General features: G+C 45.0%; 2 protein-coding genes across 3 annotated transcripts; one reads left to right on the plus strand and one right to left on the minus strand.

Moving 5' to 3' along the window:
• The first annotated feature begins 22718 nt into the window (after positions 1–22718).
• On the plus strand, positions 22719–23829 carry LOC124293395. Of its 2 annotated transcripts, none has more exons than XM_046734239.1 (4): positions 22719–22912; positions 23013–23126; positions 23214–23576; positions 23634–23665. In XM_046734239.1, exons 1-3 carry the CDS (start codon positions 22849–22851, stop codon positions 23552–23554), a joined length of 519 nt encoding a protein of 172 aa, XP_046590195.1. In that variant the 5' UTR covers positions 22719–22848; the 3' UTR covers positions 23555–23576; positions 23634–23665. The 2 variants fall into 2 exon arrangements, with proteins under 2 accessions (XP_046590195.1, XP_046590194.1); XM_046734238.1 differs by having other exon boundaries at positions 22722–22912; positions 23655–23829.
• Positions 23830–24382: 553 nt separating this feature from the next.
• On the minus strand, positions 24383–26408 carry LOC124293397 (putative nuclease HARBI1). The gene is made up of 4 exons (XM_046734240.1): positions 25654–26408; positions 25245–25541; positions 24915–25123; positions 24383–24816 (listed from the first exon to the last, which is right to left on the minus strand). The coding sequence occupies exons 2-4, from the start codon at positions 25416–25418 to the stop codon at positions 24522–24524; spliced, it is 678 nt and encodes a 225-aa protein (XP_046590196.1). The 5' UTR covers positions 25419–25541; positions 25654–26408; the 3' UTR covers positions 24383–24521.
• Between the last annotated feature and the right edge of the window lie 462 nt (positions 26409–26870).

Raw genomic sequence — 26870 nt, forward strand, 5'->3', positions numbered from 1 at the left:
TCCTGTTCCTTCTCCTGTTCCCGTTCCCGCTGTTCGACAGGTCCGACATCCAGGACAGTTCCAGGATGTACGAGACTTAAGGTCTGTGCCTTTTACTAGGGGAGTAGTTGAATCCCCAATTGGTAGAGTAACGGTTAATAATGAGGTTGGTTTTTCCGAGTCTTTGCCTCAAGTTCGACCTCAATATTCTCATTTTAATCAATTAAATAATTCAGGATTTCCTGAGGTTGCTTCTCAGATTAATGAGAAGCCTCTTTATCTTTTAAAACCGCCAATTTTTGACGGAAAAGTTCCATGGGCAGATTACGAACGCCGGTTTAATACAATTGCTAAACATAATCAGTGGGACTCCGCCATGAGGGCCCACAGTCTTGCCTCCTGTCTTCGAACGCCGGCTTTGAACGTTTTAACGGCGTTGTCTGAGGAAGAAATCTCTGATTATGAAAAACTTAGTTCTGCATTAAAGTTGAGGTATGGAAATGACCACTTAACAAAACTGTACACAGCACAATTACAGAGGAGAAGACAAGGACGAGACGAAGACCTTGCGTCTCTTAGTCAGGACATTGAACGGCTTTCTCGTATAGCTTTGCCGGATCACGAGCCGTCTCGTAACTTATTAGCAACGCAAGCTTTTTTGAATGCGATTAATGATCCGGAAATTAAAATGGCCGTTGGAACGTCGGGCCTCACTTCTCTGCGGGAGGCAACCGCCAAAGCCCTCGAGGTGGAGGCAATGAGAAAGCAATATTTTGGGTTAAGCAAACTTCGTCGGATTGAGGTGTCTGAAAACACCTCAGGAAGACAGAGTTTTGAATACTCGGAGGAGCCAAAACCTCAAAATTATAAAAATAGAAATAACGGTAACAATTTTAAATCAAGAAATCGAGGTTCTTTTCAAAACCGTCGAAACGAGCGTATAAATAAAAACGTGGTCGTGACAAGTCAAACTAGCTTGACTTGTATATTTTGTAAAAAAACAGGCCACGACGCCAATCATTGTTTTTTAATTAAAAAAATTAGTGGAAAGCCGATGCAAGGCTCGAATCCAAATTCTTATAATTGGCGTAAGAAAAATATAGAAAAAGGGGAAGCAGATCCTCAATCGAGTTCTTCAACAGGAACTCACTCAAAAAACTAGTTTCAGATGATTTGTCAGGGCGGAAATCATCGCAGATTGTTGGTAGTGAAAGCCCTCTTGAAGAACAGTTTTTAATTAGAAGTCTGCGACAGTCTGGTCTTTACGCGCGTGGTACTGTTAATGGCGTCGATTGTCTGTGGGTAATAGACACGGGCGCGGAAGTAACCGTAGTTCGATCGGATCTCTTTAAATCCGATGACCAGATTGTTCCCTCTTTTTCTCTGCGAACAGCCACTGGAGAGACGACCCCGGTTTTGAGACAGGCTACTGTCCAAATTAACCTTTTTGGGTGTATCGACTCTCCACATAAGGTTTTTATAGCAGATATAGAGGATGAAGGTATTTTGGGAATAGACTTTCTTACAGCTCATAACTGTGTTATCTCGACTAAGAGAAATTCACTAGCTTCAAACAATCGCGAAATAACTCTTTGTACAAATAGGAATGAAATTTATTGGACTCCTCCTAGAATTCGAGAAATAGAACTGTCGGAGGACGATTTGCAACAACATTTTCCTCTTCATTTACGGAGCCTTGTTGAGAAATCTTCGATTTCGTTAAATTCAGCTCAGGAAGAATCGTTTAAATCTCTTTTGCTAGAATTTAAAGATTCTTTTGCCAAAGATAGTGGTGATAAGGGCCGATGTACTTCTGTCAAGCACAAGATCGACGTCGGAGAGAGTTCACCAATTAAACAAGCTCCTCGAAGACTCGCTCTCAACGCCCGAGAAGAGGTGAAGAAGCTTGTGGAAGACATGTTAGCGAACGATGTGATTGAGCCATCGTCTAGTCCCTGGGCTTCACCAATCGTCCTTGTTAACAAAAAGGACGGATCCAAACGATTTTGTATCGATTACAGAAAGCTGAACGATATAACGAAGAAAGATTCTTACCCTCTACCCAGAATCGACGAGACCCTCGACCTGATAGCTGGTGCAACTTGGTTCAGCACCATAGATCTTCAGAGCGGATATTGGCAGGTCGAAATGGATCCTCTAGATAAAGAAAAAACAGCTTTTGTTACGGGTTTAGGAGGATTATGGCAGTTCAAGGTTATGCCGTTTGGTTTGAGTAATGCCCCGGCTACCTTTGAACGAATGATGGAGGCTGTTCTCCATGGGCTCACGGGCAAAATATGCCTCGTTTATTTAGACGATATAATCGTTTTTGGCAAGAACTTTGAAGAAGAAGTTCAAAATCTCAGACAAGTTTTCGCTAGGCTGAAACAAGCAGGTCTGAAAATGAGCCCGAAAAAATGTCATCTGTTCCAGAAAGAAGTAGGCTTCCTCGGACATATCGTTTCAGCACAAGGTGTGAAAACCGACCCATCCAAAATAGAGAAGGTTTCTTCTTGGCCGACACCTAAGAATAAAGAACAAATTCAAAGCTTTTTAGGCCTTTGTACGTATTACAGAAGATTTGTAAAAGGTTTCGCTAGTATAGCTAAACCTCTCCATCATTTGACCGGAATCCAGATTCCTTTTGACTGGACCCCGGAATGCGAAGAGGCTTTCAAGAAATTAAAAGAAAATCTTATTTCTTCGCCGATTTTAGCTTATCCAGAGGTCGAAATTCCTTTTATTTTAGATACGGATGCATCTCTTTCAGGAATAGGCGGAGTTCTGTCACAAATTCAGGGAGGTCAAGAGAGAGTGATAAGCTATTTCAGCAGAGTTTTGAGTAAAACCGAGAGGAATTATTGTGTCACTCGTAGAGAGCTTTTAGCTGTTGTTAAGACCGTAGTACATTTTCACCATTATTTGTACGGCAGGAGATTTTTGATACGTACAGATCATGCTTCTCTCAGGTGGCTACTTTCGTTTAAATCTCCCGAAGGTCAGGTAGCTAGATGGTTAGAAAGGCTCGGTCAGTACGATTTTGATATTCGTCATCGAGCAGGAATTCATCATGGAAACGCCGATGCTCTCTCTCGAAGACCCTGCGAGGAAATGCCAGAGTGTAAACAGTGTGCACGATTAGAGAAAAATCGTGACCCCTCTCTTATAATACGGAAGATTTCTTTCAAAAATAACCAGGAGGAATGGAGAAAATCGCAACAAGAGGACGACACTTTGAATCAAGTGAAGTCTTGGAAAGAAGCAGAAACTCGCCCAGACTGGCAGGATATATCTTTAGCCGAGCCAGATTTGAAAATTTATTGGGCTCAATGGGACTCTATTCTTTTAATTGATGGAATTTTATACCGAAAATGGGAATCTGCAGACTTGAAAGAAATCAGGTGGCAACTTTTGGTTCCCAGGTCACGAGTTCCAGAGATTCTTGCTCTTTATCATGATTCTCCTGCAGGCGGACACTTCGCGTCAAATAAAACTCTGGGCAGAATTCGCAACTTCTACTTTTGGCCCCGTTGCCGGATGGACGTCGAAGATTGGTGTCGAAGATGTCGAATCTGCACGGCAAAGAAAGGACCTCGAGCGAAGGGACAAAGCTCTCTTCAAATTTACAACGTGGGAGCTCCATTTGAAAGAATAGCGATGGACATTCTCGGACCTCTTCCGATAACCCATTCTGGAAATAAATATGCTTTGGTTATTGCTGATTATTTTACTAAGTGGCCAGAAGTGGTTCCTCTCGCTGATCAAGAAGCCTCTACTGTAGCACAGGCATTCGTTAAAGAATTTATTTGTAGACACGGAGTTCCTCTAGAACTTCATACTGATCAAGGCCGAAATTTTGAGTCAACCTTAATGAAAGAGGTTACTCAGATTTTAGGGGTTAGAAAAACTCGTACAACTCCTTTGCATCCGCAGTCTGACGGCATGATAGAGCGTCTGAATCGGACTTTGCTACAATATTTGTCGTCCTTCGTAGAACAGAATCAGAGAGACTGGGACTCCTGGATCCCTTTCTTCCTCTTATCTTACAGATCTGCGATTCACGAGACGACGAAGCAGACGCCAGCCCTCATGCTTACTGGAAGAAATCTTCGACTTCCGTCAGATTTAGAGAAAGGCCCTGTTCCTGTGCAAAGACAGCATCAAACAGATTATGCCTTTTTATTACAACAACGTTTAGAAGAAATTCATCACTTTGCTAGGAATAGAATTTCTATGGCTTCAGATAAATTAAAAACTCGCTATGATATTCGAGCCAGAGATTTAAAATTTAATCCTGGAGATTCTGTTTGGCTTTTTCAACCACGAAGACAGAAAGGACGATGTCCAAAGCTACAAAGAAATTGGGAAGGCCCTTACTTAGTGGTTAACCGGATAAATGATGTTGTTTATAGAATCCGAAGATCTCCTCATTCGCGTCAGAAAGTGGTTCACTTGGATCGTCTTGCTCCTTTTGAAGAGGATCAACCTGGAACAGTCTCTCCAAGACCAGGGACATCCTTCGAGGTTAGATCTTCAAACGAACACCCTTGACGACTGTGATCGATTTGACCTTCTTCACAGTCGGTTATCGATTGGGAGAAGAATTTACCTTTCGGAATTCATTTGAGTAAAACTCGACCGCTTACGATTATTATTGAAGGAAATATCGGATGCGGAAAAACGACTTTCACCAAGAGATTTTTAGCAGATCGCCAGGTCTGTACACTTTTAGAACCTCTTGAAGAATATCGAAATGTAGCCGGAATTAATCTTTTAGATTTGATGTACCAGAACCCAGATCGTTATTGCTATTATTTTCAACATTTCGCTCAAATGGTTATGTTAGATAGACATCTGCAGACGACTTCATTGCCTGTAAAGGTGATGGAAAGATCGATATACAGTAGCAATTGTTTTGTAGAAGCTCGTCGAAGGTTAGGTAATTTTCGCAACTTCGAATCTCATTTATTGACAAAAAAAATTTTGATCTTCTCATTCGCTCGTCTGAGCTCAGAGTAGATTTGATTGTTTATTTTCGAGTTTCCCCAGAAACTTCTTTTGCTCGAGTTAGTTCCCGTTCTCGTGAGGAAGAATCGAGTATTTCTTTAGAGCTACTCAGAACTATCCATGAAGTTCATGAAGATTGGCTAATAAAACAAACCTTTTCTTCTTTATCGGCTCCTGTTTTAGTTATCAATGCAGAAGCTACAGCCGATCAAGTTTTTAAAGATTTTTGTACTTCCTTAACATGCGGATAGTATATAGTTAACTTGTACTTGCTTTATTAAGGGTTTTGTTTCCTTCTAGAAACTTCTTCTCTGGAATCGAGTTTTGTGTCGGATAGGCTTTGGTTTAAGGAATAATGTGAAATGAGCCACGATTATTTTTCGAGGTCGATGAGCGATTGCTTGATTTTCACATTTCATTAACCTTAAGTGTCAGTTTTTGTGAGTACTTTTCAGGTTACTCGACACAGCCTTTTCCCATCCAATTTTTCCCCGATTCCTGAGGATGACTGGTGGTTTTATTTTGAAGAAGGACGCTAAAATAATTCAGATAAGATCGTTTCTTTTCTTTTGAATACATATTCAATTTATTTTATTCAAGTATTCTCCCAAATTCACTCAGTGAATTTGAATTGTTATACCACCACTCACATTTGTCCTCCAAACTCTAGGGTGTGCTGTCTCAGAAGAAGCTCTAGATTCAGTCACCCCCCGATTTCCTTATTTCCTATGAAGAGAAGTCTGTTTTCGTCTTATTTGGTCCTGGAATTGTCGGTTCTCGGTTCGATGTTTTCATCCGAACCTGTTTCGAAGGGATCCTTCATGAAGAAGATTGAATTTCTTCCCGACGTCAATCTGGGCCGTTGCGAAAAACTTTGTATTCATGAAGCCACATAACACTTAATAACACTAACCTTTATAAAACATGGCACATAAATTTTTGAGATTATTTAACGCTCAACTATCTGCTCAAGGTTTTCTGTGGTTTACCTTGAGACTGTGGGCAAATGCCAGATAGTAAAAAAGGGAGTTCTTAAATTTTTAGAGCCACAGCTCCAACTCACCTTTGAGCACTGACTACTAGAATACTTTTATAATTATTTTATCTTTCCCGAGTCGGGACGACTCTTTTCCTCGGGGGGGAGTAGTGTTACAAAGGGTGAAATCACCCGTTTTGCCCCCTCTTTAATGATCTAGTAGTCAGCATAGATAAAAGACGTTTATAAACCTCTTATGTCTTTAAAAAGAATAAGGTTGCTGCGCCAACCGATATTATTGTAAAAACAGTCTTGTTTCAGACTTTAAACAAGAAACACGTATATTGCATTAAAAGCATTTATCACGATATTTTTGTTCACGCCTTTGATTTGATAATAAGTAAACTCGCGGATCCATATTTTATTAACGTAACGCCTAAATCGTTACATTATATTAAATTTGACGTGCGTTACGCCTGGAAGCAGTATTGAGACTGCTCACACGGCCTCTCGCCGGGCTCGGCGACAGTGCATATGAAGTGCATAATCGCGTAATTTGAGCACTGCTGCCGATAAGAAAGCCAAGCGCATAAGGCGGGCTACGCTGCATGATAAATTTTGTATTCATCTAAATAATCCCCGGCATGTTCCTACGAGAGGATATAAACTGTTACATTTCATTTATAAATGTTCCAGCTCCATCACAGGGTTGAGCCGAGACGTTAGTGTCTCGAGCTTGAGTGTAACCGAAGTCCGTTACACGGGGTCATTTCACGTCATCCGGCACATCTTCGATTATCGTATAGGTCGCGAGCAATCACGGGGAGCATTCGAATTCGCGACTGCGTCCCGCCGTCGCCGAGGAAGTGAAGCTCGGGTGCGTGCTGATAAGAGTATGCGTTTTTAGAGGAGGATCGCGGGTGTCGCGACGAGCCTCGCATCACTTTAGTTATTTAATATTCTTTTTAGTTATTTAATATCCTTTTTTTTTTCCTTTCTTCTTTTTTTTTGTTTGCATTATCAGTTAGTATTAAGTTGGCGATCAGCGCCATTTTGTAAAGGACGTTCGCGGGCAGCGCATCGAGTCCGATTTTGTTTTTGGTTTTTAGGAAGTAGGGTATTGTTAAGACGGCGACTAGCGCACGTAGGCCGTAGAGGTCTCCTAGATTTATTCACCTTTTTTTTTGTTGTTATTATTTTTTTATTTTTATTTTATTTGGAGTACTTCTACCTTTCTTATTTAGTTTAGAAAAAAAAGTAACATTGTATTTGGAATCGTGCAAGACGACTTGCGTGGTCGTATTATCATCATTTTTATTTTTTTTTATTTTTATTTCTTTTGTTTCTGTATTATCGCTAATGAGAAATATATCATTGGAATTGTATAGTAATTAGCCACATCACGCGTTGGCGTACCTGTGTTGCAATTCTCTCGACCCAAACTTTACCCCTCCCCTCTCCGCGGTACTGAGCTACCGAGCATATAGTCGCGGTGTGTCGTATTATCGATTTCGAGGCGTGTTGATCACGCCAGGCGCCCAACAAACTTCGCGACATTGTTTCAGATCAAGGATACCTCGCCGGACGCCAAATTATTGTACACGCGGTAAGTTCCCGGTTATTTGCTCCGAGTAACCGAGGTGCAGAAAAATCCACGTCACAAATTGGCGCCCAACGTGGGGCCTTCGCGAAATTTCCGCTGTAAATTTCCGAGAAAGAAAGTAGCGTTGCGCGCTTTGGAAATTTCGAATTAGTAACGGATAGCGCTCGCGTAACGAAAATAGCGGTCGGAGATTACGGGAGAGAGAGGTCGCGCGACACTTCGGATAAGCGTGTTGACGTTTGCAGTACAGCGAGACAATTTTGAATACAGAGGACGAGAATAAAATTGGATACAAAGGGTGGCAAATAACACCGAAACTGGCGATTTACGACTCAGGCTACGATTTGACGAATATATCGGGTGGCGAAAAAGTACCCCGTGTATATTCACACCGTATATTTCTAATACTAGGGATAAGATCGCCTGCTTTTACCGCCAATCTCTTGCTTGTGTCATTTTATTTTCTTTGTTATCGCTTTTGGATTTCTGCTTCCCTTTTGGTTTTCTTTTGTTTTCTTTTGTTTTCTGCGATTTCGAAATATTTTTTTTTGTTTTTGTTTTTTTTTGTGTGTTTCAAAGACGGAGTTCAGCATCGCGGTTGAAAAAATTTTTTTTTTTGGTTTTGTTGCTGATGCGACAACATATTTTTTTTTTTCCAGCCCGTCTTTTGTCTTTTTTTTTGTTGTTCTGTTTTATTTTGTTTACGGTATTTCTTTTGTTGTCGCTTTTATTCGCAATTTTGATATCGCTAAGGTAATAGAGGTGATTACACCAATACGAGGAAACATCTCTCTCACGTTCTGTTGGTGCTGGTGGAAAATAGCGAATTAATTCAACAAGTTTCGCGGAAGTATCCATACTGGGTATCATTGCTTGCGCTCAGACTCTACCTACGGCTTTTGTCTTTCGGTGCGAATAGTGGTTGTGCGTGCTTTCACTTTCATCGCTTCTCTTTTCTTTTGCGTGCTTTTACCTTTATTCCTGCTCTTCAATTTCGCGGGTAAATTCAACATGGCGGAAGTAACCGTTGGCGCATGGTTGTACGAGATGACGAGCGATGAGCTCGAGTTGGCATTAGTGACCGCGAGGGTAAATTCCACCGGTGACCTACTGGTGCGTCGTGACCGGTACGTACGACACCTCTTGCGTGAGCGCGGGGATTTGTCGGTCACCTGGGAACCAGAGGACGAGGATGTCTTCGCGGGATTGGCCGAATTAGCGACCATCACGGAACCGGTGCGGGAACAGCCCCGAAGGGCTAGCGATTCGCGGCTGTTAGAGCCCGTGAATATTACCATCGCGACCCGGCTAACCACGGTAGCGACGACGAGTACGGTGGTGAGCGTAGCCGTCGCCTCGGCGGCTACCCCCACCTCGGCGGTGTATGGTAGCACCTCGCGACCGACCGCGTACCAGGTTCCGACGCGAATACCCTTCCACTCGATTCCGTTTTCAATGGCTAGCGGAGCCCAGGGGCACTGGGGGGAGGCCTCCCCGATCCAGGGGCACCGACACGGGCTCGAGGAACCCATCGTGGATTCTACCCGGCTAGTCGCGGGGCCACCAGCTTCGCGGGTCGAATTCCGGTCGTTACCGGTCGATCCCGCAACAATTCCTCGCGGTATGGCGACCGCTGCCCGGCCGACCTGTACCCGGGATTCAAATATCGAATCGCGTACCCGGGAAACAATACGTGACATCCCGAGGGCCCTGCGAGGGTGGAACCTCAAGTTCTCTGGGATTGGCGAGCCGAGTGTCGAGGATTTCTTGACGCGATTGGAAGAGTGGCGTAGTTTGTCGGAATTGAGCGAGAACGAAGTGTTGAGTTCGCTCACGATGATCTTCTCGGGCGTAGCCTTGGAATGGTTGCGTTGCGAACGGGACAGCTGGGTCACGTACGATGAGTTTCGCGCGACCTTGCGTTTGTGGTTCGGGGACGGGACAGTCGGAAGTCGCGTGGAGGACCAGGCTAGGTCGCGAACTCAGGGATCAGTAGAGTCAGTTACTGAATATCTTTCCTGCGTTCGAGGGTTGTTGAGACGGATGCCGCGTCCGTACACTCTGGAACAGCAAATAGACCTGGCCTTTAAGAACCTGCGTCCCGAAATTCGCGAAGTCCTCCGTCGAAGGGAAATTCGTACGTGGAGCGAATTGATCTATCTCGCCACGGAGCGGGAAAGAAACCTCGCGTTATCTCGCGAATACCGCCCCCCGCCCACGCCGAAAGAGTCCTTTATTAGCGAGTTAGCGTGCCGGACCAAAACCGCGGCGGCTCGAGGCGAACCTGGATTAGCCGCGATTACCGAAGCAGGGGTCGAGTCAACCGTAGCGCAGACGATCGAGAAGCTACTCGCGGCCCAGGTGAAAGGGCTCGAGGAGAAATTGTTGAAGGCGATGGCGGTGGCGACCCAGAGGGACAAATCTAGCGGCGCACGGCCAAGTGGCGGAAGCCCGGTTCCAACGAGGCCGACCTCGCCGAAGCGACCCGTGCGAGGACCAAGGAGGGGAGCGGCCCCCTCGGTTAACCAGCCGGCCCCTGGCGTGTCCCGGGCCGACCAATTTCGTGGCGACAAGGTGTGGGACGAAAAGTTATGCATGAATTGTCATCGTCCCGGTCACCGATTCAGCCGCTGCCCAGACCCCTTGCGAACCTTTTGCTACCATTGCGGGTACGACGGCGTCTATTCGACGAATTGTCCGCGTTGTTCGGGAAACCAGGGAGGGCAGCCTCGCTAAGTGTCGGCGCGGCGCCCCGAGTGGAAGACACCACGGCATTGCGTGGCGTCGAGGGGGAAATCGCGACGTGTTTTCCGATGCAGACCATGGAGTTCGGTCAACGCTGGTTTTTGCGGGTGTGTATCGGGGGCACATGGGTCAGTGCGTTGTTAGACACCGGCTCATCGCGAACATTTCTCGGTACGATCGGACACCAAATTGCGTTAGAATACGGGCGACCGGTAAAATCACCCAGCTGTTCGAGTGTCGTATTGGCGAATGGATCAGTGGAATTAATAACCGGAGAAGTAGAGCTGCCGATAACGTTGCTGGGTGTCGCGCATAAGTTTTCGTTGCGGATTATCCCCACCTTAGTTGGAGATTGCGTTCTGGGCATGGATTTCGTGCGAAAATTTGGCTTTTCGATTGACGGCGCGCGCGAATCATGGAGAATCGCGAATATTCCGGAATACGAGGGAAAATTTGAGGAGGGTCGCCCGATCCCCGTTACCAAGGTGTCAAGTTGTAGCGGTATCGTAGAGCTAGGGGATACCGAGAATCGCGAATTACAGGAATTCTTAGCGAAGGAATTACCGAAAGTCTCGGGAGACTTGGGTCTCACTCATCTCGCGGAGCACAAAATAGACGTGCAGGGAAGCGCCCCGATCAAGCAGCGGTACTATCTCGTATCCCCGAAAGTGCAGGAAGCTATTAACGAGGAGGTAGACCGTATGCTCGCGGATGGAGTGATCGAACCCTCCCAAAGTTCGTGGTCGACGCCAATCGTGATGGTCAAGAAACCAAACGGGAAATATCGGTTTTGTTTGGATTTCAGAAAAGTAAATAGCGTTTCGAAAAAGGATGCGTACCCGATCCCGTTTATGAACGGTATATTGGATAAATTGCGGTCGGCCAAGTACATCTCGACTATAGACTTGAGTCAAGCTTACCACCAGATTCCCTTGACACGCGAGAGTCGCGAAATAACGGCGTTTACGGTCCCCGGTCGCGGATTATTCCAGTTTGTGCGAATGCCGTACGGGCTTACCGGAGCCCCGGCCACCTTTCAGCGGTTAATAGACAAATTAATTACTCCCGAGATGGAGCCGCATGCCTTCGCGTATCTCGACGACATTATTGTAGTGACCACCGATTTTCGTTCACACTTAAAATGGCTATCCCGCGTTATCGAACGGATAGTGTTGGCCGGGCTTACCATCAACCCGGAAAAGTGTGAGTTCTGTCGTAGCGAAGTCCGGTACCTCGGGTTCAAAGTGAACCAGGACGGCCTACAGGTCGATGTCGACAAGGTGGAACCGATTCTCGAATATCCCGCGCCGAAAAACCTGCGGCAATTGAGGCGATTTTTGGGTATGGCGTCGTGGTATCGAAAATTCATCCCCGAGTTCGCGAGCGTGGCGGAACCCCTTACCCGGCTATTGCGTAAGGATAAGAGATGGGACTGGGGTAGCGAACAGGAAGCGGCGTTCAAACGCATAAAAGCCGCGTTAACGTCGGCTCCGGTTTTAACGTGTCCCGATTTTGAGCACGAGTTCGTAGTACAGACCGATGCGAGTAGCTTTGGCATTGGCGCAGTCTTGACACAGACTATTGGCGGTATTGAGCGTGTGATCGCGTACGCGAGCCGGACAATGTCGGATGCGGAACGGAAGTATTCCACAACCGAACAGGAGTGTCTCGCGGTGATTTGGGCCGTTAAGAAGTTTCGAGCATACCTAGAAGGATACCACTTCACGGTGATAACCGACCACGCGAGTTTAAAGTGGTTGCGGGAATTGCGGAATCCGACGGGTCGGTTAGCTAGGTGGGCGCTCGACTTACTCGAGTATGATTGCGAAATTAGACACCGAAAAGGGGCGATGCACCATGTGCCCGATGCCCTATCGCGGATGTACGAGGGCGAAAACGAGGGGACGGAGCAGCTAGCCGCCCTCGACGTGGCGGGGCACGGCAGACCAGGTACGGAGCGTAAGGCCGTCTGGGATGTCGTCATCGACCCCTGGTACCAGCATCGCGTAAAGGACGTCCTGGACTACCCACACAAGTTCCGAACTTGGTCGGTGGTCGAGGGGCGTCTATACCATTTCCGGGCGGACCCCTTAGTCGAGCCAATACTAGCGGACTTGGCGCCGTGGAAATTGGTGCTCCCGAGGGAGCAGCGATCGCGGATTTTTGCGGAAGTCCACGAGGACCCCCAGGCAGGGCATCTTGGCGTCGAAAAGACCTACGCGCGAGCGAGGGCCGACTACTACTGGCCCGGAATGTATCGCGATCCCAAACCACGGATGCAGTTGCGACGACTCGCGGAAGGTCCCGCGGAAATCCCCGTTCCCCGTCCCGAAGTATGGGGGGACCGAATGGCGAAATTAGGTGAGCTGCGTGACCTAGTGACGAAACATCTCGAGGAAGCCCACGAGCGACAGGCACGCTATTATAACCAAGGGCACCGGGATATCCGTTTCGAAGTAGGGGAGTGGGTATGGAAGAGAAACCGAGTTCTGTCCTCGGCCACCCAACAGGTCGCTGCGAAGCTAGCCCCCAAGTTTGCCGGTCCATTTCGCGTTGCGCAGGTAATCTCGCCCGTCGTCTACGAACTAGAGGATAGCGAAGGAGGGGGTCGCGGTAGACACCACATAAAGGATTTGAAGCGGTACGTGGAGTCTGAGGCAATTGCGCATAGAAACGGGGAGGAACCGTGAGGGGGAAAATAGGCTTCTCGGGGAAAGGAAAGGAGTGATCAGCGATAGCTACGATCCTAACTAACTCTTCCCCTTAGTTGGCGGAGATGTAGCGAGGGAAGAGGACGATGTGCGGGCCATCCGGGATTTACTGGAGTGGGAAAAGATCCCGCGACCACCCGCCTCCACCGGACGTCACCCAGGGCAGCCGGCACCGGCGACCTGGCGGCAGTGGCTGCCACAAGAGGGGTGCTGGAACTGCTGGTGGCAGTTCCATGACTACAGGGACTGCACCCAGGCGTTGGGGGTCTTCTGCCGACGATGTGGGTGGCCAGGCTACCTAAAGACCACCTGCCCCGACTGCCAAGACCAGCCCAGCAGGCCCGGTAGGGGACCCCCTCGCTGGACACCAACCCAAGTTTCAGCAACCCCCGTAGCGAGGAAGTTGCCAGCGATCCCCCCCTTGCTCGCGAGGTGGGTGCCACCACCCCCCGGATTTGCGAGGGAAGTCACCCCGCCGAACCCCCTTTTCGCGAGGGATGTCACCCCGCCGAACCCCCCTGTCGCGAGGGAAGTCGCCCCGCCGAACCCCCCCTTTGCGAGGGAAACCGCCCCGTCATTCCCCATCGTTGCGGGGGAAACAGAATTGACTATGGAGGTTGAGATGCTCCGCCTGAGGATAGTGGCGTCCGCGACCGGCCGGGGCCGGGATCGCGGCCGGCCGGGGCGGCGCGGCTAGGCCGACAACCGCCAGGATTTGTTTTTCTTTCTCTTTCTTTTCTCTTGTAATCTTTCTTTCTTCTTTTTTTTTATTATAATAAATTCTTAACCCCGAACATGAATGGCGTCCGCTTTCTTTCATAGATCCCAGGTGGCGGGTTTTGGGATAAATTTCAGATCCAGTGGCGGAGTAGAAAGCTCCCCGAGACAACCATGGCGTGAGGAAGGGGATCAGTTGAGCTCGCGAAGGATCCCAGAGGACACGGGAGAAAATCTTTTTTTTTTTGTTTTTTTTGTTGTTTTATCGTCCTCTTGGGAGGGGATTCTCGGTGAGTACCGCGCAATAGCGTGTGAGTACTTCGAGCTTGCGGTCACCTCGCGAAGTTCGGCTCGCGGGATGCAGCGCTGGCGCTCTGGCACCCCACGATCCGTTTAGAGGGGGGGGAGTTGTAACGTGGCAGTTCGGCTAGGCCTGCCCGTTACAAGAGACTCCCTGAACCCTGGGCGAGATCCCGGAATCAGGGTCTAGAAAATCGAGTCGCGGAATAATTTCAGAGAGCGCCAGAACTGGAGTCACGCACCCGAGCTTCGACAGGGACGAAATAGAGCATTGCGACCCAGATATTTCAGGCTTTTGTTTTTAATTTTTTTTCGAGTGCACCGGCTACCCTCCAGTGACCAACTCCAACACCGAACATCTTTCGAGGCAAGGCGAAACCACGACGATCTCGCGGGAAGGACACCGAGGCTGCGGAGGGGGAGGCAACGCAGACCCCTGCAGCGAGGGAATCCAAGGCGGACGCGATTCCCGCTGGCGGCCGGCGCGCCGCAGCCTCCCCGCTCGCCCCGCTTACGCCCAACCAAGGCAACCGCGAGGTACCAGCTAGCGACGAGGGAGCACCACCCCGCCCAACCCCAGGACTACGTAGAGCTGCGCGGGAGACGACATCGCGATCTAGCCTTAAGTTCTGCGCCGCGTAGAGACGACAGGTGCGCGGCAAGTTGCGCAATCCCCAAAATCGATGACCGATCGATTGTTGCGCATTCTTAGGGTGATGACGTCACGAAAAATTAGCGCGACGAGATCGGCGTGGCGACCATCCTAGATCACTCTAGTTCTGGCGGTTCACGAGAACTAGTGAGCGTAGCGATTGTGCGTTTTTTGTTGTTTGGGCTTTGAGTGATTGCGAGGAAAATGGCCGGAAGAAACCACGAGGGAGTTGGCCCTTTTGTCGAGTGGATGTGGAGCGGTAAGCGTTGCTAACATTCTCGCGATCGAATTTCGAGGGTAATTGAGTAAAGGCTGATCAGATAAAGGATAGCCGTTTGGTAGTTTGCGTGTCGAAAAGTACTCGAAATTCGTTTGCCGATTCTTTTGCTTGGTGACCGTAGCCTGAGTTGCGCGTGAGAGAGTAACGTTAACTTCGGGGAATCCAGAAAATCGAGTCGAGCCACGGGTTGAGCCGAGACGTTAGTGTCTCGAGCTTGAGTGTAACCGAAGTCCGTTACACGGGGTCATTTCACGTCATCCGGCACATCTTCGATTATCGTATAGGTCGCGAGCAATCACGGGGAGCATTCGAATTCGTGACTGCGTCCCGCCGTCGCCGAAGAAGTGAAGCTCGGGTGCGTGCTGATAAGCGTATGCGTTTTTAGAGGAGGATCGCGGGTGTCGCGACGAGCCTCGCATCACTTTAGTTATTTAATATTCTTTTTAGTTATTTAATATCCTTTTTTTTTTTCCTTTCTTCTTTTTTTTTGTTTGCATTATCAGTTAGTATTAAGTTGGCGATCAGCGCCATTTTGTAAAGGACGTTCGCGGGCAGCGCATCGAGTCCGATTTTGTTTTTGGTTTTTAGGAAGTAGGGTATTGTTAAGACGGCGACTAGCGCACGTAGGCCGTAGAGGTCTCCTAGATTTATTCACCTTTTTTTTTGTTGTTATTATTTTTTTATTTTTATTTCATTTGGAGTACTTCTACCTTTCTTATTTAGTTTAGAAAAAAAAGTAACATTGTATTTGGAATCGTGAAAGACGACTTGCGTGGTCGTATTATCATCATTTTTATTTTTTTTTTATTTTTATTTCTTTTGTTTCTGTATTATCGCTAATGAGAAATATATCATTGGAATTGTATAGTAATTAGCCACATCACGCGTTGGCGTACCTGTGTTGCAATTCTCTCGACCCAAACTTTACCCCTCCCCTCTCCGCGGTACTGAGCTACCGAGCATATAGTCGCGGTGTGTCGTATTATCGATTTCGAGGCGTGTTGATCACGCCAGGCGCCCAACAAACTTCGCGACATTGTTTCAGATCAAGGATACCTCGCCGGACGCCAAATTATTGTACACGCGGTAAGTTCCCGGTTATTTGCTCCGAGTAACCGAGGTGCAGAAAAATCCACGTCACAACACACACATAAACAAATAACATTTGCTAGCTCGCGAGAGTCTTCTTTCAAAAAAAGGACTCTTGTTGTAGCAACTGAAGTTTCAGTTATCGCGAAACCTTCTTATCGTACGCACGGAGTCCCGGAGCAAAAAACATATAAACCCATATAAAATCGAATACACCTTCTTAAAGCAATTGCCTTTGGCAAACGAATTATACGATCGAGCGCTGTCTCTCAACTAAATCATACGATCGAGCGCTGTCTCTCAATTGAATCATACGATCGAGCTTGTCTCTCACAATATAACGCGACGGGCTGACGAGCCCGTCCGTAGGAGTCGAGCATTTTCTCCTCCTGACTTTCCTCGTGGAGTCGAGCGGTCTCCTCCCAATTCCCACACTTAATCATTCACACGTTATTAAATATTCATACCTCTTCGATATTTAATTGATTTCATCTAACCTTTGTTCTTGTGTTGAAATATAAATAAATTTGGGTTTTTTATGCCTTACGGCTTTTTCCCAACTAAATTCCCTGGTCCAAGTTATTTTCACATAGAATAAGTGTCTTCGTAAGTTTCCTCGTTCATGAATAAACAGTAGTCTCTTTGGTTTGTTTTATGTTGCATATTAGCTCTCTTGAGTATTATTTGTCTTAATCCCGAAATTATCTTTTACCGTACCGAAGATTATCTCTCTTTCTTCTCGCACTTACCGCAAACTAGAGACTACGTATTATCTGTTAGTTTCTATATTTTATAATAATTCTCTACTTGACCTGTTTCCTTGAATTTACCTCGTAATTAATAATTCCCTGCCTCTGTTATATCTCTGATAATTCTGGTAATGTGATAACTATTACAATTTTTGTTTTTCGCATGTTTCTTATAATCGCTTCTCGTATTTTATGGTTTTCTTGATCAATGCTTAATTTAAGTACCGAATATCTTTTTCTGTTCTGCCTATTGATTATAAAACCTTGTTAATTATTACCTCGAATCATACTATCGCGAGCCTACGCATATCTCTCGTTTATTCTGAAAACTTCTGTTATTTGTTAAATCTCCCGCTTAACTTTGCTCTGGCTGTAAATTAATTATCTCACCTATCTTAATTGTATCTCAATCTCTTCAGTCGTTTGCTTGTTATTAAGATTCATCGCTTCTTAGCCAATATATTCGATACTATTTCTGCTTCACCTGTTTCTTATTTTATCTATTGGATTCAACCCCTACCCTTTACCATTATCTTGTCTATACTGAGCAAGCTGTGCAAAACCGTCGTAGAACCTGATCTTGTCTTTATCTTTATCTTTTTCTTTAATTATCTATTTTCTGACGCATGTGCGTTTGGCGCCCAACAATCATGTCTTTCTCTTTTATTATCTGTCAATATCTAATTATTCAAGTTAGTAACTGCACCGTAGGGTAACCAATCTCATCTCACTTATTCTCTAACTCTTACACACAAAAATAATATTGTTTATAACACATATGTATATCAAACAATACAGTGTTCAATATTTTTTCATCCTGACCTTATTGCACGTGAATTATTCTGCAGTACGTGTAGTTGACTTTCTTCTATAACCAAGTTTTTCAATATTTTTTATTTTCTACCTGGTCATACGTTATATCATGTATATTGATAGAAAATTATATGTATGTATACATGTATGCTGGCGCGAATCCAGACTTCTGATTTGGGGGGGGGGGGGGGGGGTCACGGTCGTATCGGAGTACAGGTGAACCGAATTAGTCCAACGTTTTCAAGAACTCAGATATAGTTTAATTAATATCAAACATATAATAGTATAATGGATATTTTTAGTGAGCTCGGGTACATACAATAACCAAAACTCATAGCTCACATATTTCATCGCTATTCTTCTAATCCATGGGTATACTTGGATTCGCCAAAGAATGCCTACAGTTACAGAACGAATTCAAGACATCTTTTGGTGCACTTAGCAAATTTTGTAATGACAGCGTCGATATCGAGGTCAATGTCTCGATGGATATACGGTAAAGCGAGCCCAGTGAGCCGCTGCTCTTCCATAGTTGCCTGAGCCAAGTCTTGACACGGCGGAGAGTTGAAAACGTACGCTCCGTAGTCGATACACTAACGGGCAATGTAGCTAGAATTCTAAGAAATGTGTTGATGGAAGGGTATAGATCTATGTCTTACGATTCTACAATCTGTATCAAATCATTGTGACTCGCAACACCGCTCCCGACTTCGCGTTTCCATTTGGCAATCCACAGTTGAAACTCCGTCAAGACAGAGGAGACAGGAGCATCTAGGAGTGGTTTGTATTGTAACGTGGCATTTCGGTTAGGCCTGCCCGTTACAAGAGACTCCCTGAACCCTGGGCGGGATCCAGGAATCAAGGTTTCGAAAATCGAGTCGCGAAATAATCCTAGAGAGCGCCAGAACTGGAGTCACGCACCCGGGCTTCGACAGGGACGAAATAGCGCATTACGAACAAGATATTACAGGCTTTTGTTTTTTTTTATTTTTTTTTTCGAGTACACCGGCTACCAGCCCGCGACCAACTCCGAAGCCGAGGATATTTCGAGGCAAGGCGAAACCGCGGAGATCTCGCGGGAAGGATACCAAGGCTGCGGAGGGGGAGACAACACAGATCCCTGCAACGCGGGAATCCAAGGCGGACGCGATTCTCGCTGGCGGCCGGCGCGCCGCAGCCTCCCCGCTCACCCCGCCTACGCCCAACCGAGACAACCGCGAGAGACCAGCTAGCGACGAGGGAACGCCACCCCGCCCAACCCCAGGACCCCGTAGAGCTGCGCGGGAGACGACGTCGCGATCTAGCCTTAAGTTCTGCGCCGCGTAGCGACGACAGGTGCGCGGCAAGTTGCGCAATTCCCAAAATCGATGACAGATCGATTGTTGCGCATTCTTAGGGGGATGACGTCACAGAGGATTAGCGTGACGAGATCGGCGTTGCGGCCGATCGGCCATTAGAGATCACTCCAGTTCTGGCGGTTAACTGCAACGGTTATCCCGTTGACTTGGTGCTTGAGTTCCGTTTCTTTTTTTGAGTAGAAGGGTGAAGTGTTGTTGCGAGGCCCGATGGACGGACACGGTCACGAGGGAGTTGGAGAATTTGTGGCGTGGATGTGGATCGGTAAGCGCTGCTAATATTCTTGCGAGAGAATTTCGAGGAATAATAAATAAAGGCTTGCCGAGGAACGGATAGCCATTGAGGATTTGCGTTCACGAAATTACTCGAAAATCTTTAGCCGATAAATCTGCTTGGTGACCGTAGCCTGAGTTGCGCGTACTAACGTAGAGCCACAGTTTAGCGACCGAGAAGGTCAAATAGAGTCCCGGGTTTGAGTCGCGGCAAGACTACTGTAATTTGAGTGCAACTAAATTCCGTTGCACGGGGTCACGTCAAATCAGTACGATACATTCTCATTTCTCGTGTAGGTCGCGAGCTGTCGAAAGGGGAGCGTTCGAACTCGCGAACCGCGTCCCGACGTCGCGGAGAAAGTTGAGCTCGGGTGCATGTTAGTGAGAGTATTCTTTTGTAGAGGATAGTCGCGGGGGACGCGACGAGCCTCTCTTCCGTTTGGACTTTGGTATTATTAGTTAGGATTAAGGTGGCGATCAGCGCCCGTAGTCATAAGCAATTCTATTTCTTTCGCTTGATTTATTACCGATCGCGGACAGCGTCGGCTGAGGAGTCGGTTCCGTTTCCGTCGAGGAGTTCATTATTAAGTTGGTGATTAGCGCCATTCTGTAGAGGACGATCGCGGGCAGCGCGTCGGGTCCTATTTTGTTTTTGGATTTTTTTTTTTTGTAAATTAGCGGTTATGATTAGAACAGCGACTAGCGCACGTAGGCCGTAGAGGTCTTTTAGATCTATTCATTTTTTTTATTATTTTTTTTGCTCTTTCTTTTTTTTTGGTTAAAGCTAAGCGTTTGTGTTTGGAATCGCGAGGAAAAACTTTCGCAGTATTGTTATTATTTTTATTTTTTTTGTATTACCGCTATCTGGAAATATATTGTCTAATTTCTTTATTGCTTTGTGAAATAACTTGTTGGCGTACGTGTGACGTATCTCTCTCTACCCAAAAATTACCCCTCCCCTCTCCGCGGTACTGAGCTACCGAGTATATGGTCGCGGTATATCGTATTACCGATTTCGAGGCGTGTTGATCACGCCAGGCGTCCAACAAATTTCGCGGTATTTTTTCAGGTTCAGGGTACATCGTGGACGCCGATTTATTGTGCACGCGGTAAGTTCTCGGTCATTTTCTCCGAGTGACCGAGGAGCGGGAAAAATCCACGTCACAGTATATATTCGCGGCTTTGCGCACAGCTATGAGATCTTCTTCCGCATACGTTGTACGAGGCAAGAAAACTTTCAGATTGAAAAGATTCATTACATCAGGGGTGTCAAGGATGGGATTTCAAATTAATGGTTTGAGTCCACTCTTGGTTTATTTTCTCATTTTAATATATTTTATTTCAATACATATCTGGTTAACAAAAGAGGAATAGAAATAAGGCGTGTGTTTCGTCGCTTTCGTGCTTCGCAACTGCTCGCTCTTGCCCCAGTTCACCTCTCGCCACCTTTGTCCTTGTTTTCGTCCGCGAGAGCGCTCTCTCGACAATACGGCTGGTCGATAAATTACGATTGGCGCGCTACACTTGAAATATACGAAATAATATAAACTGCGCGCAAACAAGGGGAGAGCCTTTCTCCTAGATCGGAGATGATATTGTCTAGGAGAGGGACGTATGTTGCTCTCTGGAAATACTCCTCAGTGGACTGACCTGGCTGATGATTCTCTCGATATATCTGCCGTGAAACAGTACGCGGTGCCTTCAGCTCTATATCCAATTGTGCAGCAAGCTCTTGCGCTTCGGAAAACAGTTGCCTGAAAACAGATTCAGCTTCCTGTCTCTTCTGCTCTAAGACGCTCACGGTATCTTTCATGGCATCTGTTGCTCTTTTCAAGTCTATAGACGATGTTTGAACAAAGCGGCTGAATGACACAGTTGTCCCTGAAACGTTATGGATAAAAGTAAGTGAAAATAAAGCTCTGAATAGTGCTAAGCGCTGTTACTGCGGAAGGAACTAAAAAATAACTCTCACCCAATACGTCACTCAGGCAAATAGAAGAGATAATGAACTCCGGACTGCGCAAAGCTTGTTGAAGGCGTTGAGCATCAGATGCAGTTTTACTATCTTTCCACAATGAAATTTGGTCGACAGCATCACATATTTTCACTAATGTGTCACTCCGAAACTGTAGGTGCCCGTCGTGCCTTTCAACCCAACGCGTCTCGCAGATCCCCTGAAGTGCAGTTCCGCCAAGTGCTTCTTGAAAGACTTTATGTCTCCTTGCCAAGACGTTAGCAAACGCAACGATTTTCTTCATTGTTGCCGATGTATTGCGACAGAGCACGTCCTTAGAAGAAATTGCTAGTGAATTGTTCAGGTTATGGTTGCTACAAGGACAACGTTTCGCGTGAATGGCTGTCTTCGTGAGTTCTTGAACGGCACCTTTCGTTTCAGAAGCCATAACTGAGCAACTGTCAGTGCCGATTCCAACGCACTTCGTCAGATCCACGTTGAATCTTTTGCAAAGATCTTCAACTATGTGTGCCAGGGCAACGCCAGTGAGACGAAGTTCTTCAGATGCATCTTCGGGACGAATAATCTCATACGCATTACAGAATGTGATAAAATCCTCTCTATGGCCCGTATTCATAGTCAGGTCTCAAGGCGGTGCTTAAGACCGTCTTGGTGAAGATCGTCTTATTCGTTCAAGACCGTCTTGAGATGCTATGTATTCATAGTCGGAAAACAAGACGGTCTTCGTCAAGAATTTGGTCTCAAGCGCTAGCTTATTTCATTCAAGACCGTCTTGGCGAAGACTGAGCTTGAGACAGTCTTATTCGACGTTCGGTTATGTTCGGAATATTTCCGATGTATCCCCCAATAAGATGCTCGGATTTTATTTCTCAGCCTGTGCAAGATATTCGTATAGGCATGCAGCTCTTGAGTATTTTTATAGTTTATGAACACAACAACGTTAGCGCCACGTAGAGGAACTAAAAAACGGGAGCAAATCGCGTACAATTTTTTGTAGTGGGGGTATAGCTATAAAACGAAGAAGAAGAAGAAGAATTTTATAGTACACGAGCAGCAGTACTGACGAGCAGTGGTGAGTGTCAGGGGTTGTCCGTATACTTTTCTAACCTTGTTTCAAAAACTTGAAGTTTACGGTGTGTGGAGTTTGAGATTTGTAATACTCCATGGCTCCGAAAGGCAAAAGCGGCAAGCATTACACTGCGGTTGATAAAAAAATATTTTTAGAAATTTTGAAAAAATATAAAAATATTGTTGAGCAAAAAAAGCGTGACGGAGGATCTCTCCGTGAGAAAGAGTCAGCATGGAATGAAATTGCTGACAAATTCAATGGTGTACTACAAATCGGTGAGACGGTGAGTTATTCAATTCACTTATTGGCCATATTTTTTGTACGTTTGATCACTTAAATATGATAATAAATTTTTCGACGCTTCATTAAAGTCTACAGAATTTTCTTATATTTTATGTTCATTCTTTTAGAGAACAGTGCCACAACTTAAAAAGCTGTGGTCTAACATGAAACAGAGCCAGCGGGATGCTTTGACCCAGGAAAAGCAAGCACGTATAGCTACTGGGGGTGGTCCGGAGATTCCAGAGGCACAGGTAGACAATTGTGCCGCATTTAATGACTCTTGCCCCGACCGAGTTCAGTTCCAATATTATTCCGGGGGAGCAAGCAATAGCCATGGGTGATTACAACTTTTATTATATTACCAAATTATCTATCATATTAATACAAAATTGTTTTTTTGAAAAAACTACATTTCAATAATGTTTTTCATATTCCAGGTAGCGTTCTGGAGGATGACGATGATTCACTTTTTGAATTTCAAGATGTCGAATACTTGTTAGATGCGTCAATTGATAGACCACCGACAGAGCCTATTCCAAGCTGTTCATCAGGTAAAAATCTCACATATTTTAACATATATCATTATGTAAACCCCTATACCAGTTATTGATAAATAAATTGTATTGATATGTTAAAAGGAATCCCGGTGCAGACTTGCAAAAAAATGCGTGCGGCGGCAAAGCGAAGTCGGTCAGAATCATCGAGCCATTTTTCAGCGTCAAAATCTATAGCTCAGAAGGCGATGGAGGAAGCTGTGACTCAGAGACTAGACGCTCTCTCAGCTGAGGACAGAGAGCTCTTTCAGATGAAGAAAGACCGTGAGCAAAGAATGTCAAAATTAATGGAAGATAACGAAAACGACATTCATCTGCTGAAAGTTCAACACCTTTTACGAATTCAAGAACTTGAAATCAGGAAAGCCACAGCAGAAGCAGAGTTGGCTGAATTCAAACTTGCGCGTGAAAGGGACAACCTTTGATCTGGAAGCTCCAAATCGATCGGTAGAGCGACGTTATTGTTTTCTTTAGCAAACAACATTAATGGTTTTTCTTCTGTAGTCATTGGATATCCTTTTCCAGGTGTGGATTCCTTTATCAAGTTCAAAAGCAGGATCTCACCCAGTAGTAGTATCTGGGAAAATGGTGCCACTTCAGTCTGTTCCTGAATATGAGTTTGCAGGGCAATAAGCTTCTCCGCAGGATGAAGGAACACTTTTATCAAGCTCGCTTTATAGACGTTAAATATATGTACAGGTTTTCTACAAAGCGTAGAAAACTTTTATTATATTACCAAATTACCTATCATATTAATACAAAATTGTTTTTTTGAAAAAACTATATTTCAATAATGTTTTCCATATTCCAGGTAGCGTTCTGTAGAATGACGATGATTCACTTTTTGAATTTCAAGATGTCGAATACTTGTTAGATGCGTCAATTGATAGACCACCGACAGAGCCTACTCCAAGCTGTTCATCAGGTAAAAATCTCACATATTTTAACCTATATCATTATGTAAACCTCTATACCGGTTATTGATAAATAAATTGTATTGATATGTTAAAAGGAATCCCGGTGCAGACTTGCAAAAAAATGCGCGTGAAAGGGACAACCTTTGATCTTCAAAGTTCAAAAGAGCAACTTTAGTTATATTTAATGGCTGTATTTATAATGTATTGAATATTTTTACGTAGACAAATTTTCATAAGCATTATCGTAACTATAAGACTGACGCTTAGTACAATTACGTACATATCAGTATTTTCATGAGTAAGTGAGGGGTTTAAAAATAAAATGAGAACCAATGATAAGTTATGAGTAAAATATGTATTCTAATGTTAACTGTTTGTACAAATTACATTCAATTTTATTAAATATTTGGAGTATATTCATTCTAAAATCAATTAGTCTTTACAATTAAATTAACTTGATATACATATATTTTGATTAAGTGAATAACCGTTCGATTAGAGCTTCGCGTATTGCAAAACCCTCTCCAGGCTGCCAATGCGGTGCTTGAGGTGGCAATTCATCCGCTTCTTCTTCTTCGATGCGATTATCTTCCGGAAGAGCATTATCCAATGTTAGTGATAAATTGTGTAGTACGGCACAAGCTACAACAATTGTGGTAGAGCACAACAATTTGGTTCCCAAACCTCGGGATAGGCAAGGAAAACGTCGCTTCCAAACTCCAAATGTTCTTTCAACAATTTGCCTTGTTCTGCTTTGTACGTTGTTATACCTATCAAGATACCGACTTGGTTAATTCACACATGTATACTTTGTCAATTTTATGACTACTTATCGAAATCTAAAGTAATGCGATAATCTTTATCTTACCTTTGTTGAGCGTCTGTAATTGGATTTGCCAGTGGAGTCAGCAGAAATGGCAAGCACGGATAGCCGGCATCTCCAACCAGGGTTCCAGTAAGTTGTCTCTCATGATACCGCATGTAAATTCGTGAATTTTGGAATATTCGACTGTCATGGTTACTTCCAGGCCATTCCGGAACCACATCCAAGAATTCCATATTGGGTCCGACAACTGCCTGTGGTATCATTTAAATTAAAAGTACCGATTTTCATAGAATAGTATTGTTTATTTGTATCCTAGATAAAATTAATTGCAACTTATGGTATTTGTAAACGGTTATCGCCAACGCGACATACCTGTACATTGAGGGAAAAATATCCCTTACGATTCCTATAAACCTCCTGCAGGTCTGCAAATTTCGTATGACATAATCGAATGTGAGTGCAGTCGATAGCGCCATCAACGCCAGGTAAACCGATACCCTCCCTGCGTGCACCAAGTTGTCTGAATAGATCTCTGTTTGCGATCATAGCAGCTTCCGTACTAGGAATTTTGATAATTGCGTGAATCAATGATGCAATTTAAGCCGATACTCTATGTATTATCCTCGATACTGTAGACTGCGATATAGTCATCAGATCTCCGTTGACGAGCTGTACAGTACAAAATGTATTAGCAATCATTTATTCCATGATCACAGGAAGCAATGAAATCACTTTATATTTTCAGTAGAATGTCAGGAATTATAATCACAATGATCCTTACTTGAAAGCTAGCGGTAGCGTAAAATCGTAGACATATTAATAATTGCATGACAGGTGGAATTGGTAGACCACGATTATTGGCACTGACTAAGGCAGCTTCAATTCTAGGTAGTATTCCGTACATAATACCATCCTTTGAAAATCGGAATCGCCGTTTGAACTCCTGCTCGGAATAAAACTCGAACGGGTTTTGACCATCTCTGATGTATCTCTTCGGAGCTCGCTGTACTTCACCCTTGTCTTCGTCATTCGGCCCAACGTTGACCATTGCAACCACCTCAATCATATTATTCATTTCTTCGATCTGATCGTAGAAATTAAACATATCTTGCATATTCGCCATGTCAATAGAATTTCACTATTCACTTCACTTCACAAATTTTTCAAAGCGAATGCTCTCATAACCTCTATTTCAATTGCAAGTTTCCGTTGCTACCCTTTTACAGTAAATAATCCCGTCCCAGCTGCACTTTCCCAAACATTCCTTCACAATCTATTCCTGTTAATTTATATTGTTCGAATATAATATTTTCCAAACAATTCGTAATTATCAATTTCGTACGCATCAGAACAATTGAGTAATATTTAGGCAACAAGCATTTGCTTAAGTGCAGTCCGAACTCGACTTGATCAAGATACGTAAATAAGACTGCGTTAATTGAGTATGAAACGTTGCGTGCTCAAGACCATGCTTATTTCAAATAAGACTGGACTATGCAACCTTGTAAGCACGCTTCGAATAAGACCGACTTGATGAGGACCGTCTTATTTGCCGCGTCTCAAGACCGTCTTGTTTGACATCTATGGAACCAAACGCCATCTTAAGGCCTCGTATAAGACCGTCTTATTCGAGTCCGGTCTTAATCACTGACTATGAATGCCGGCCTAAGAGCTCCATCGTGAAGGTAGCGAAATGATAGATTGAGTTGCTCGATGTGAGATATATCACTTGTTTCGTCAAACATAATGGAAAAGAATTTTGCTTCTTTAACTCTGTCCAAAATGAATTCTTGGATCTCTCCTTTGCGTACGTCGATGAGCTAGTTCTGTATAGTTTTGCTTATGTCCGTTGCATTGGAAGAAGCGGTTTCTAGATGATGGCGCAGGTTTAAGTCACCAGAATCAACTCTGAAGCGCAACAAAGCTCTGAAGTAGCCATCATTAGCGACAGGGCTCTCCTCTTCATGATCATCAGTACTGGAATGGTACAACGAACCA

The sequence above is a fragment of the Neodiprion lecontei genome, chromosome 3, assembly GCF_021901455.1.
Source record: "Neodiprion lecontei isolate iyNeoLeco1 chromosome 3, iyNeoLeco1.1, whole genome shotgun sequence".
NCBI classification, from domain to species: Eukaryota; Metazoa; Arthropoda; class Insecta; order Hymenoptera; family Diprionidae; genus Neodiprion; species Neodiprion lecontei.

Excerpts from the sequence above, each read along its gene's own strand:
- LOC124293397 (XM_046734240.1), bottom strand. The coding sequence starts at position 25,418 with ATGATCGCAAACAGAGATCTATTCAGACAACTTGGTGCACGCAGGGAG. Across the intron at positions 25,124-25,244 it reads ATTTTTCCCTCAATGTACAG|GCAGTTGTCGGACCCAATAT; the intron begins GTATGTCGCGTT and ends ATGATACCACAG. Across the intron at positions 24,817-24,914 it reads ATTACAGACGCTCAACAAAG|GTATAACAACGTACAAAGCA; the intron begins GTAAGATAAAGA and ends GTATCTTGATAG.
- LOC124293395 (XM_046734239.1), top strand. The coding sequence starts at position 22,849 with ATGACTCTTGCCCCGACCGAGTTCAGTTCCAATATTATTCCGGGGGAG. Across the intron at positions 22,913-23,012 it reads GGAGCAAGCAATAGCCATGG|GTAGCGTTCTGGAGGATGAC; the intron begins GTGATTACAACT and ends TTCATATTCCAG. Across the intron at positions 23,127-23,213 it reads TATTCCAAGCTGTTCATCAG|GAATCCCGGTGCAGACTTGC; the intron begins GTAAAAATCTCA and ends ATATGTTAAAAG.